At 40.3% G+C, this 14,290-nt stretch overlaps 1 protein-coding gene across 2 annotated transcripts in view; it reads right to left on the bottom strand.

The window, feature by feature from the left end:
- Positions 1–14,290, bottom strand: part of SPTLC1 (serine palmitoyltransferase long chain base subunit 1) — a 108,456-nt gene that overhangs the window by 48,337 nt on the left and 45,829 nt on the right. The window contains exons 1-2 of one of the 2 annotated variants that reach the window (XM_090273968.1): positions 12,077–12,096; positions 7,505–7,637 (exon numbers count right to left, since the gene is read on the bottom strand). In XM_090273968.1, the coding sequence (XP_090130094.1) occupies positions 7,505–7,599 (95 nt within the window). In that variant the 5' untranslated portion in view covers positions 7,600–7,637; positions 12,077–12,096. Of the gene's footprint in view, positions 1–7,504; positions 7,638–12,076; positions 12,097–14,290 lie in introns of those variants that run through there. The other variant, XM_090273967.1, reaches the window with a different exon arrangement.

Genomic DNA, 14,290 nt, shown 5'->3' with positions numbered 1-14,290 from the left:
TAGCACTGATTTATTAGAAAATTGGAAAAGTCTCAAATCAATAACTTAAGTTCCCACTTAAATAACCTAGAAAAACAGCAAAATAAACCAATAACAGGAAGACAGTAAATAATACTAAACCTAACCAGAACTGAAAACAAAGAAAGAATGAAAAAATTCAGTAAAAGGGCTGACTCCATGAAAAGATTAGTAAAACTGACAAACACTTAGCTAGACTGACAGAAAGAACAGCAGATACAGATTACCAATCATAAACGAAACAGGATATATTTGGAGGCTCTGTAGACATTAGAAGGGTAATAAGAGTCAAAGAATGGTACACGTATAAATCTGACAACTTAAAAGAAACAGTCAAATTCCTTGAAAAACACAATCTATCTCAACTCACCCAATATGACATAATTTGAATCGCCTTACAAGTACTAAGGAATTGAATTCACAATTAAAATATTTCCATCTCCAGGTTTAGTTGGTTTTATAGGAGAAGTCTACTAGACATTTTAAAGAATTGACAATTTTACACAATTTCTTCAGAAAACAGAAGAGAAGGAAACACTTTCCAACTGATTTTATGAAGTATTATTCTGATGCTGAGACCAAAGTCCAAAAAAAGTAAACATCATTAGCCATCAGGGTAATGTAAATTAAAAGCACAATAAGATACCTCTACACATCTATCATAATGGCTAAAATAAAAAGTGATAATACCAAATGCTCCTGAGGATGTGGACAAACTAGATTACTTATTCACTGTTGATGCCAATAGAATGATATAGCCACTCTGAAAAACAGTCTGGCAATTTCTTAAAACACTAGATATATAATGTCATATGACCCAGCAACTGCACTCCTTGGAATTTATCCTGGAGAAATGAGAACTTATAAAGCTACTATAAATCTGTACGTGAAAGTTTATAGTAGATTTATTTTTAATAGCCCCAAACTGGAAATAACTTAAGATTGTCTTTCAGAGGTGAACTGAATTATGACTCAGCACTCCAAAGAATGAACTCTTGATCCACACAAGAACTTGAAGAAAGCTCCAGAGAATTAATGCTGGAGAAAGCAATTCCAAAATGTTGACTACTGTATGACTGCACTTATACAACAATATTGAAATGACAGAATTATAGAAATGGAGAACAGATATGTGGTTGGTTAGGGATTAAGAAGTGGGTACGGACTTTCGGCCAAGATGGAGGCATAGACAGACACGCTGCATCTCCCTCCACAACTAAAGAAGGAATACAACAACCTCAAAACTAGAAACAACCAGAAGTTCCAGAAAATCAAACTGTATGGAAGTCCAGCAAACAAAGATATAAAGAAGAAATACTCATCCAGACAGACTTGAGCCACGTGACCTCCTGATGTCACACTCCTTCCTAATGCCATCCAAGGGATATAACAGAAAGGTGACTTGACAGAGAGGAAGGAGCACTGTCCTGGAAATGAACCTGATTCTGCTCACAATGGTCAGAAGCTGTTCCACGAAGACCATTCAAACTCCAAGCAGAGTGTTGTGCTGTCCATACTCAATGAGAAGAAAGCCTCTTTAGCAATTACCCAGAACAGCTAAAACTCTGGTTCCAAATACCAATTGGTCTAGCAGGGCTCTCTCTTCACTCTTGAACACAACAGATCTTTTTTTCTTTATTCTGGCCTTTTCAAACCCACAGAACATGACTCCCCATCCCAGCAAACCATATCCTGTTTTCTGTTTCAGCATCATCCAATCCAACCTGCGGGGCCCAGAAGCCTCCAGGGAGTTTGACTACTGTACCACATGGTCATTTTTAATTAAAGATTTCCAAAGCAATAAACATTAACTTTAAAACTTAAAAAAAAAAAAAGTGGGTACGAGAATAGGTTAACAGGATACTTGCCTCCTCCCAATACCCCATCCGAATTACAACTAAACTACAGAACAAACATTCAGAGACTTTTAAATTCTGGCTGAATAAAAGTCCTAAAACTAGAGAATTAAAGAAGAAGCCACACTGAGACTGGTAAGAGGGGCAGAGGCGCAGAAGAGGGCTGATCCCACATCCAGTGTGGTGGATAAATATGGGAGGGACATCTCAGCTGCAGAGCTCCCCACTGAAGGGCAAGGGGTCGCAACTCCACACCTGGCCCCCCAGGCCTAGTTTCCAGTGCGAAGAAGAGAAGTCCCCATAACTTCTGGCTACAAAAAACAGTGTGGATTGAGGCTGAGGGAAGACAGAGACTTCTAGAGTCCCAAGCAGTTCCTCTTAAAAGGCCCCCACACAGATTTTCTCAGACTCATTCCCTCTGAGCTCCAGAGCTGGAGCAGCAGCTCAAAAGGCACCAGGGACATATGGGGAGGAATTGAAGAGTCTGGCCTCACAGCAAGAGCTGAGGGATAGCTTTCTCACAGACAGAAGTGCTGGCAGAGGCCATTGTTCCTTCGTTGAGCCCTCTCCACACAGAGTCAGCAAGAAGGTGCCGCATCTGAGTCTCCATCAACCTGGCTTACACTGTTTGCCCCACCCAGGTGATTCCCTGATTCCCTGTCCCACCCAACTTTCAGGTCACCTCCCAAGCTGTTACCAGTGTCTTTTCCACGGAATGGCCTATTTTGTCTCACCCTTCCAATTTTTCTAAAATCTCAATCAAGCAGCATCTGGCCTCACAACCTGTATGTCTCGCTAAACAGCCCCAGGCCCAGCACTAACAGCAACCAGCCTTGAGTCATAACATGGTCTCACCTGGGCACCTCCAAACCCAGCATAAGTAGGAGCCATTTGCAGATCGCTTTGCAGCTCATGCCGGTGACCCCAAGCAGAACACAGGTGACAGGTAACTTTGGCCTATACATCCCAGAAGGCCCCAGAGCCAGCACACCCAGCAGACAGCTTCAGAACATGTTGAAGCACTACTACTTAACCACTTTCACAAGAGACACACTCAAGGGGTGGACTCAGTGGGCATCAGAACCCTGCTGAAGTAAGTCCTGCTATGTAGGATGGTGCCCTGCACAGCTGATGCTCCATGATGGTTAGTGTTCACAGCCAGCTTGTGCAGCTAATCAGCCTTGGGAGAAATCCCTTCCATTGAGGTGCTAACAGAAATCAAGGCTTAACTACAAGAAGAGGGTATACACAGTCCACACAGTGGGGAGCACCTCAAGTGATCAGCTTGGCTGATCAGGAGGCTGTACCACTGGACCCTAGAGAACACCTACATTAGGTCAGTCTACCAAGCCTGGGAAATGTAGCAGCTCTACCTAATACATAGAAACAAACACAGGGAGGCTGCCAAATTGAGGAGACAAAGAAACATGTCCCAAATCAAAGACTAGAACAAAACTCCAGAAAAAAACAACTAAATAAAATGGAGACAAACAATCTAGTAGATGCAGAGTTTAAAACACTGGTTATGAGGATTCTCAATTTAGTGAGAATTTCAAAAACATAAAACAGGACCAGTCAGAAATGAAGCATACACCAATGGAAATGAAGAATAATTTACAGGGAGTCAATAGTAGAAAAGATGAAGCTGAGAATCAAATCAGCAATTTGGAATATAAGTAAGCAAAAAACACCCAATCAAAACAACAAAAAGAAAAAAGAATCTCTCAAAATGAAGATAGCGTAAAGAGTCTCTGGGACAACTTCAAATGTACCAACAATCGCATCGTGGGCATGCCGGAAGGAGAAAAGGACAAGAATTGAAAACCTGTTTAAAAAAATAATGACAGAAAACTTCCCTAACATGGTGAAGGAAATAGATATACAAGTCCAGGAACCTCAAAGAGTCCCAAACAAGATGAACCCAAAGAGGCCCACACTGAGACACAACATAATTAAAATGCAACGAGTTAAAGACAAAGAGAAAATCTTAAAAGCAGCAAGTGAAAAGTAGGTATCTACAAGGGAGTTTCCATAAGACTGCCAGCTAATTTCTCAACATAAACTTTGCAGGCCAGAGGGATTGGCAAGCAAAATTTAAAATGATGAAAAACAAGGACCTAAAAAACCAAGATTATTCTACCCAGGAAAGCAATCATTTAGAATCAAATAAAGAACAGGTAAAGAGCTTCACAGACAAGAAAAAGCTAGTAGTGTATGGAAGAAGAAGAGAAGGAGGAGGAGGAGGATGAAGAAGGAAGGGGGATGAAGAAGAGGAGGAAGAGGAAGGAAGTAGAATAGGAGGAGGAAGAGAAAGGAAGTAGAAGGAAGAAGAAGAGGAAGAAGGAAGAAGGAAGGAAGAAGGAAGAATGAAAGGAGAAGAAGAAGAAAGAAGAAGAAGGAGAAGGAGAAGAAGAAGGAGAAGAAGAAGAAAGAAGAAAAAACATAAAAGGAAAAATAGCTCACAGACATGGACAACAGTGTTGGAACTGCGGGGAAGAGCAGGGTATAAGGGTGATAAATGGTAATGGGAAAAATACAATAAAAATGAAAAAAAAAAAGGATTAACTATGAATAATAAAATAGCAATAAATACATATCTATCAACAACTGAAACTAAAAAAAAAAGTAAACAAACAAGCAGAGAACATTTTGATAGCTGCCAGATAGAAGTGAGGTTTGGGAGGATGGGTAAAAACGGTGAAGGGATTAGGAAGTACAGAAAGGTTGTTTCAGAATAGTCATGGGGATGTAAGGTACAGCATACGGAATATAGTCAATAATAATCTAATAACTATGTATGGTGTCAGATGGGTATGAGATTTATCAGAATGATCACTTAGTAAGCTATGTAATGTCTAATATCTGGGGCATATACCTGAAACTAATATAATAATACATATCACCTGTAATTAAAAAATAAAAAATGGTTAAAAAACACAATGTAAAATAACTCACTAAAAACTTTTTATATTGATTACATGTTAAATGGCACTATTTTGATAGACATTTAAATCAAATACATTATAAAATAAACCCTCTTAAAAAAAATAGGGTGAGAGGGACATAGGAGTGACATGAGCGATCCTTCTGGTGATGGAAATGTTCTGTACCTTAACTTTATCAATGTCAATATCCCAGCTGTGAAACTGTATTATAGGTTTGTAAGAGGTGATTATTGGGGGAGACTAGGTAAAGGACACAAAGAATATCTGTATTATTTCTTAGAAGTGTATGTACATCTACAAGCATCTCAATATTAAACATCACATTAAAAAAAGGTATATGAAGTGATATTAGAATGACCAGGACTGACTTAAGTATATGAACAACCACTACGCTGAGACCTACTACTAAGGTATTATCACTGTTACTAAAAAAGGAAGAAAAGGAAGCATTGGGCATATTATCTATGCCTAATGAATTTATCAAAAACAATTTATCAAAAAGTTTACTAAACACCATTTTTACCTCTAATGCTCCTACTGAATTTTAGGTAGAATATTTAAAAATCTGTATAAGATAATAATTAAATTGTCTAATAACTCACTGGAAACTGAAGTTCATAGACACTAGGTATAACATTTGAAAGTGAATTTAGCCTATGTTTCCTAGCGGTTAAAACCAAAGATGATATAGTACTTATTATCTCACAAAGGAAGAATACAAGTTCAGTTGTAACTGTACAATTTTTCTGGACTTAAACTCACAAAGAAATTTATTGTGGGGTGCTTGCATGAAGTGATATTGGATGACATTATGGTTGTAACTATGTTTTTACTAAAAACTAGAAACACTGTTTAAAACAATAAGCAGCTCTCAAGTTTGTAATGAGGCTTTCTTACTTGATTTTTTAACTATATGCAAAAAGTTAATAAAAACATTCACTTTCATGATCACATGGGAAATGCTACTAATAGACCAGCCATATGCTGGAGAGCTCCCAGGTTGTTGCAGGGTGATAGATAAGAATAAAAGCAGCATGTGCCCTGAAACCTCAGGCAGACAATGCTGCTGCCTGTGCAGGGTTTGCTGAGGGTGTGTAGGTGAACGTGCATGTGTACATGAGGAAGGCCTGAGTGCACATGTGGTCTTGGATTCACAAGGTACCAGACTACTCTTGCTCTAAGATCTTCTCCACATGTAGCAGGGGGTCTTGACCTGGTCTGAGAGGTGGGGGAAGACTTTCCTGCAGAGGTGATATTATGTGTCGGGTGAGCATGAATTAAGCGGGAGATGAGATGAGAAACAGTATTCTTAGCATACACAAAGACCCCGAGGTGAGAGAAAACTAGTATATAAGGCTGGTGATGCTACAGCACCTGAGGGAAGATGGTACAAAATGAGCCTGAAAAAGTAGTCTAGAACACACAATATCAAAATAAAGATTTAGATATTATTCTAGGAACAATGGAAGCTCTTACAGAGTGTGATACAATCAGAACTGCATTTTTTAAAAAAGGTTATCCTGGCTATGGTGTTTAAAAAAAGAGGAAGCAAAAGTAAATTTGTTTTTTAAAATTCAAAGTAAATTTGTTTATAAATTCAAACAAGTTAATAGTCCACTGTTGGTGGAAATCAAGTCTCTGGGTAGGGGTACTTCACGCCCCCCTGTCCAGGTGTCCTGTGACTCAGAAAAGCAAGCTGGACTTGCTAACGCAGTAGCAGCAAGCTGTTCCAGGCCACTGAGCTATGGTATCCTGAGAATAAAGAGACTTTGCTGAGTACTCCGTTACTCCCTTGTCTTATCATCTTGTTTGAAGCTTAGCCTTAAGGATTTATAGTTTGTTTTGTATCTAAACTAGTTAATGTTTGAACCCGGGCATCCTGTTTTCTCTTTATGCAATATGGTGTGTATCCTGTAATTGCCACCCTCAGATTCCAATAAAAGGACGGTGCTTGCTCTGCTCAGTGCTGACTTGCCTGAGCGTGCAGCAGCCCCCATTCGTTCACATTCTGCCTGCTGGAACTACCTCAGCGTCCTCGGTCATCTCACATTTAATACAACAGTCCACTCAGAAGATAACAGAGGCTTGGGCTAGAGGCAGGTGCTTCTGACAGGTATAAGCAGCTGCCTGGGCTATACCAGCCCATGTCCCGCTTCTCTCGGCCCTTCCTCTCCATATAAATGGCAACCCATCCAGTGCACATGCATGTGAGGGAGTGGATTTGCTCATGAGAAGTGAAGGAAGTCCTCAACTCAATGCTTTCATGTTTTTAAACATGAAGCAAGACCAGCACAGACTAGGAGCTGGCGTGGGGGCTGATAAGTGGAGTGATTTTGCCAGGTAGTATGAATGGGTTGTGACCACAGACTCACAAGGATACCACACTGTCATAGAACTGCACATGGAAGGCGGATGGCTGGCCTCATCCTGGGTAGGTCTGACTTCTCAATATAAATAAATAAAATCATAATGAAAGATAACTGAATATTGACACTTTTAGGTACTCATCCTAATGATAGTCTCACAAATACTGCAGAATTACTTGACTGGGGTGATTATGTATTTCTTTAAGAACAAAAATCAATATTACTTTAGGCATATAACCTCTAAGAAAGGAATTCTCTAGGAGGGTCAGTATTATTTCCCAAGGAATTTTGAATAGAAATGTAGGTAAAGGTTACTTACACAAACACAATGTCCCCTCTCTTAGAGTAAGCAGGAATAGCACTGGCTATGGTAGCAAATCCATATGAGTAGATAATAGCTTCTTCTGTCTTCATAAACTTTGCTAGACGGTCTTCCAAATCCAAGTGCACATCTATTTCAATAATAAAAGATTAAATGGTTAAACTGTTACATAACTTTTTCACTAACTAAAGAATAAAAATAAAGTTTATTTATTAATACTGTCACCTTATTGCCAAATTGTAATTGTTTTTAAGTTATAAATGACTTCAAATCTATTAAGATAATTCTGTGCCAATACTACTGTTACCTCAGAAACAGGGGAGTCCAAAAACAAACCCCAGAGTTTGCGGCTGGGAGATAGGGAGCAGGGAGCAGCTTTCAGGATGCCCTTGCATGCCTGGAGCTAGTGGCTGGAAACATTGTTGCAAAGATCCACTTCACTTCCAAGACTCAGGAAGATGGGAGGGATCTTGGACTGTGGGCTGGTACAGAAGAAGCAGACAAAGCCTACGTAGGGTTCTGTGAATGGTCAGAACTGTTTGCAACACCCACTGCGTGAGAGGACGCAGTGAGGGAGAAAGAGGAGGCAGTGGGGAAGAGAGAAGGAGCTGAGGACATTTTTTGGGCTGGCTCTGGCTCTAGGAGGCTCTCTCTCTCAGGCTCTCTCTGGCCCTCACGCCCTCACTCTCTGGCTCTTGTGGGCTCCCTCCATGTGGCTTGGAGGAGGGGGCTCTCCAGGCTGCTTAAAGAAGCAGCTCTCGCCAGGCGGTTTTGAGAGGAGATCCGCGTGATTTGCAGGAAGAAGGCAGTTTACAAGGAGGCTGAGAATCAAGGCGGTTCTGCATCGAGAGCTGGAGGGCACCGCAGCACAGAAAGGACCTCCCCAGTCAGAACTGAGTGATTGGCAGCTACTGGTAAAGCTGAACTGTGCCTAGGAAGTAGGGAAACGGTGTTTCTGACTTTCCTAAGACTGGCCAGGTCTGGGAGGGGGAGGCAGGACTATGTGTAAATAAACAATTCTTTTTCTTTTGACCAAACTCTGGTATTAAGAGTTATAATTCTGGTGGCGGGCAATCAGGCCCCTAACTAAAGAGCCCATGGGTCCTGTTTCAATCGGAGCAGCCCAAGGGTTCTGTTACACTACTTCTAAAATCTGTGAAGTGAATCAGCTACTCATCAGCTCTAATTGGGGGTTTTGCTTGGATAGCTCTAGCCCAAGAATTCAAGGCCCAGTAACTACCAGCTTAAAGTCCCTCAACCACAAGCAACAGTACTTTACTAGTACAATATTAATTATTAATGAATTTTTGCATTTCAGTAGAAGTACCAAACCAGGCACCAAGACAACTGTCAACCAGCTTTTAAAGTGAAAAAAACAAGAAAAGTAGTTCATTTAAAAAACAAACAAATCGTACTCTGCATCAAGAAAGTAACTTTGAACAGTGGTGGTCAGTCCTCTACAGCCAGTATCAGTGCTTAGTTATAGCACCTCCCATCACTCTGCAGGATTGAGTTTCTGCCTAAATTCCTTTTTAAGTGCACCGGGGAATTCAAATTTAAAGTACTGAGAGTTATATGGTCCTTTTATAGTGACTGCCTAAGAACAATGTTGATGTAATAATGGAAACGAAATGAAATTATTAAACTGTTTTTTTCCTCTCTTATATCACGGTTCCTTAGAGCCCTTCACCATTCCAGGCTGTGCCATGAGGCTTTACACCCTGGGATGGAAGAACTAGCAATGTCTAGAATAAACAGTGCACAGACTGGCTTTGAACCTGAAAGCTTAAAAGTGGTTTTAAAACAATGCATTTTTTAGGAGAGAAAAAAAAATTTTAACTTCCTTTAGCTCTTATAACTACAGCAGGACCCAAGCCTGGAGAACTGGATCAGAATTTTATCATATGCCCTGCACAAGAAGAACTCAGAAGCTGATAAAGAAATATGCCTTGGAGATTCATGGGAGAGAAAAGGGAAGTCAGAGGTGGTAAAGGCAGGCTTTGAGACCGTGAAAGAGGGAGCCGCAGCATGGCCATTGAGGGGAACTCGGAAGTCTCAGCAGCAGCAGCAGGGGACCTAGACAGTCCCCAGTGGACTGTTGGTGTGGAGGGCCGATGAGCTGGCAGAGACCTCTGGCCCAGATGCTGAGGCCCTGTGGGTGGGAGCATCACTCCAGGAGCCTGGAGAACCTTACCACCCTCAACATTAGCCTTCCCTCCAGGAAGCAATGGCACTTGACTCCAGAGACTAGGGAGAAGACAGGGTCCTGTCCCTCATCACTCCAGAGGGACAAGTGTGCCCTCTTCCCGTTGGAGGTCTTCTTGGTGAGGAGGAAAGGGACAATACCTGAAGAACTGAGATACACAAAAGGTGACTTAACCCAGATGGCTACAAAGCTTGACTGTGAGTGGACTAAGTATTTCCACAGTAAGAGACATAGTTAACCGTCAAGGGCAAGGTTTTCACCACCTTCCAGGGAGGGACAGGTAAGGGCAGTGTGGTTACAAAATAAAGAAAAAACTTTCTCAGTACATTTGAATAAAGCATCTAAAATCTGGGAACCCACTCTCTGATTTATAAGGCAAGCTAATTAATTATGAGTTTTAACTTCACAAAGGACATTTTAAAAAGCAGTCAAATGAGGGGTATCCAACAATCTTCTCAGTTAATTCATTTATCAATCAAACATTTAGTGAATATCACATAAAGACAGATACTCTGATAAGCATTTGATCAGGGTTTCTGTCAGCTAGTGACAGCTAGGAGTCACTGGAGAACTCCAGGCTAGAAGGCAGGTGCAAGGTGAAGATATGCCTTCAACTAACTTGTCTGAAATACTTGGGTCTCTTTCACACTCAGAAATACAGCATATCCACAGTGATTTCTGACTAAAAAGAGAACACAGAACACTCAACAGCAAACAAAGATGGTGGTGGAAACCAGAAAGACACAGGTGGTCTAAACTAAGTTTCAGCTGGATGACAAGAGAGATAAGCAAGGAATTAGAAAAATCAGCAGCAGCCCTGGCTGGGTAGTTCAGTTGGTTAAGATTATTGTCCTGATATGTCAAGGTTGTGGGTTTGATCCCCAGTCAGGGCACATACAAGAAGCAATCAATGCATGCATAAGTGGAGCAATAAATCAATGTTTCTCTCTCTCTCTCATCACTCTTTCTCTTTTCCTTCTTCTCTCTAAAATCAATAAATAAAAATAAAATAAAATAAAAAAAGATGTATCATGACCGGTTTCTCAAACACAGGAGGGAAGCAGAGAATTCCAAAGTAGCCAGCAAGAGCACAGATATCATAAGTCTAATAAAGCTGACTCATTAAAGATTTAGTTTCAAAATAAGTCTAAGTCACATCCTCAATGAAATACAAACACACATGCACACACACACACACACACACACACACACACACAGAAAATTCAATAGCAATAGCCAGAAACTGCCCTCTTTATTTATCGATTTCTTATAGGATGTTATAAAATTGTGAAAATGAACTACTTATCCTATTCCAATCAAGTAGTGATAAAACACTAAGCATGCTTCATCCCATTTATAAGTTAAAAAATATGCATACCAACAGTCTATTACAGAAAAAAAGCACATGAAAACCATTTGACTTTAATTACTAATCAGTTATAGTCATTTCATAGAACTGACACATTGATTATATCAACATTAAATAAATTTAGGATTTTTACAATAACAAAGAAGAATTTATCCCACTTGATCAAAATGGTACCAAAAGCATGCTTGGTTCTTCAAGTATCAGATCTGCAACATCAAGACTACCAAATCCGAGGATTTGGCCCTTCAACTGACTGCTCATCCTTCTATGATTATGCTACCAAAGGAAGGTTTCAGGTAAAATCTGGCAGAAACAAGGAAGAGCAAAGCACCAGAGAACTAGCCAGTGGCCATGCAGCTGAACTTGGGTGTATCTTCCTTTTCCTCCTTTGTGCTCTCTGGGTGCCTCTCTACAGGCAAATCCCCACCACCTGCCACCTCTCACTTCCAATCAGACATGAAGGTAGGTCCCCAGTGGAAAGCCTCCTTCAAATTACAATGCTGCCTACCTATCCAATCATCACAATTTAGCTAGCAGGTGAATAAACCAAGCTGCAGTGCTTCACTTTCATTCAATCACTATTTCATAAAGGAAAAACAGGCTATGGATGCAAGCTGCTTTTGCTAACTACAGCAGTGACTTTAAATCATTCTACAGGCTTAGCTCTAAAGAACTATTTTCCTTGATTAGCAATGAGACAGTAAAACAAATTTGGCTTTGTTTCAGAGCTTCAGAGTTTTTACCCAGTTGATGAAAATTGTATGTTAGGAATACTGTCATCATTATATATACTCATAACCACTTTTATGTCCTTGCCACAAAGTGGTAAAAAGAATCTCTACTGGTTTTGCCCAGTCCTAAAAGTTTAAAAAAGATTGTTCTCGTCCTGTTCCTACCTAAAGATGTTGGGTTTTAGCTGATGTCAGCCTTGTGAAGTGGGTTTTGTCATAGGTAAATATGAATAAGCTACATAATTTCTCCTAATATATGATACTCTGCACAGTGAAGGAACTCTTGACCCAAGGGACAGGAAGGCGGCAAACAGGAAAACTGCCAGGGCCTATTCTCCAACTTCTGATGTCTGTCTTCTGAGTGTCTAATCCATTTCACCAACTGATGCACTACATTCTGATTCACTTACTACTAGGAACCAATATGGTAGGTAAGAGGCCATCGGGGTAGGTGGCCAAAGAGCCTCTGTCTCTCTCAGCACTCGCTGCCCTGTGCGCCTGCTCCCTAACCAGAAGGGAAGAGCTGGAAGGCAGGGTCAGTACAGGATGCCTGGCACCCAGCATAGTGCCTGCTCATGGCAATTATCAAGGGGTTCATAGCTGAGCTCCTTCATCACTAGGTGTAGACCCTGGACAGGCCTGAACCTGCCCTGTGCCTCTCAGGTACTTCTGTCAAGGGTAACAATTGAGTCTGTCTTCATTAAAGGGCTGCTTTGAAAACCTCTGGAGTTAATGCTTATAAAAATCAGAACAATGCATGGCATGGAAAGGCAACAGGCTGTGTGTCTGTTAAATTACATTAATATTTCAGGAATTAAAAAAAAAAGTTTTTCTTTTAAAAGGTAAAACCAGTTACAATGTCTTCTAATTAATTTATCGAAATCCTGAATATTTAAGGACTATCTTATATTAAAGTCATTTGTTCAATTTCCCATTTATGTAATATTTAAAAATTTTTAAATTTATTTTTCTATTAGAATTGTCACACTTTTTCCTTCCATTGCTCCCCCCCCCCAGCCTACCCCTTCTCCCACAGTCAATCCCCACCTCGTTGTACATGTCCACGGCTTATTTATACTAGTTCCTTTACTAAACCCTTCCCCTGCTTACCTCCTTTCTCTCTGTTCCCCTCTCCCCACTGGTAACTGTTAGTCTATTCCTTGTTTACATGCTTCTGGTTCAATTTTGCTTGTTTGTTCGTGTTGTTCATTAGCTTCCTGTATTAGGTGATATCATATGGTATTTGTCTTTTGTTGCCTGGCTTATTTCACTAAGCATAGTTCTTTCTAGTTCCATTCATGCTATCGCAAGCGGCACGAGTTCCTTTTTTCCTTTCTGCTGCATAGTATTCCATTGTGTAAATGTACCACAGTTTTTTGACCCACGCATCTACAGATGGGCACTTAGGCTGTCTTCAGCACTTGGCTATTGTAAATAGAGTTGCTATGAACATAGGGGTGATAGGTTCTTTTGAATTGGTGTTTTAGGATTCTTCGGATATAATCCTAGCAATGGAATTGCTGGTTCAAAAGGAAGTTCCATTTTCAGTTTTTTGAGGAAATTCCATACTGTTCTCCATAGTGGCTGCACCAGTCTGCATTCCCACCAGCAGTGCAGTAGGGTTCCCGTTTCTCCACATCCTCGCCAGCACTTGTTGTTTGTTGATTTGTTGATGATGGCCATTCTGACTGGTGTAAAGTGGTATCTCATTGTGGTTTTTATTTGTATCTCTCTGATGGCCAATGATGTTGAGCATTTTTTCATGTGCCTATGGACCTTCTGTATGTCCTCTTTGGAGAAGTGTTTGTTAGGGTCCTTTGCCCATTTTTTAATTGATTGTCTTCTTGGTGTTGAGTCATGTAAGTTCATTATATATTTTGGAAATCAATCCCTGTCTGAGGTATCATTGGCAAATATAGTTTCCCATATGGTTGGTTCCCTTTTCATTTTGCTGACTTTTTTTTTTTTTTTGCTGAGCAGGAACTTTTTAATTTGATGTAGTCCCATTTGTTCATTCTTTCCTTTATTTCTCTTTCCTTAGGAGATATATCAGTGATAATATTGCTACGTGGAATATCTGAAATTTTCCTGCCTATGTTTTTCTCTAGGACTTTTATGGTGTCACGGCTCACATTTAAGTCTTTGATCCATTTTGAGTTTATTGTGGTCTGTGGTGTAAGTTGGTGGTCTAGTTTCACTTTTTTGCATGTCCCTGTCCAGTTCTCCCAACACCATTTGTTGAAGAGGCTCTTCTCCCTCCATTTTATGTTCCTTCCCCCTCTGTCAAATATTAGCTGACCATATATACCTGGGTGTATTTCTAGGTTCTCTATTCTGTTCCATTGATCTATATGTTTGTTCTTATGCTAGTACCAGACTGTTTTGATTACGGTGGTGTAATATCTCCTCTTAATCTGATAAGAGCAGACATCAACATTAGAACAGTTTGAAAAACAATTAACAAACTATACTTTCTC

The sequence above is a fragment of the Furipterus horrens genome, unplaced genomic scaffold, assembly GCF_987537825.1.
Source record: "Furipterus horrens unplaced genomic scaffold, mFurHor1.1.pri manual_scaffold_4, whole genome shotgun sequence".
In the NCBI taxonomy this organism is placed as follows: Eukaryota; Metazoa; Chordata; class Mammalia; order Chiroptera; family Furipteridae; genus Furipterus; species Furipterus horrens.
Note: the sequence above shows the minus strand (reverse complement) of the source record. Positions and strands in the feature narration are given on the sequence as shown.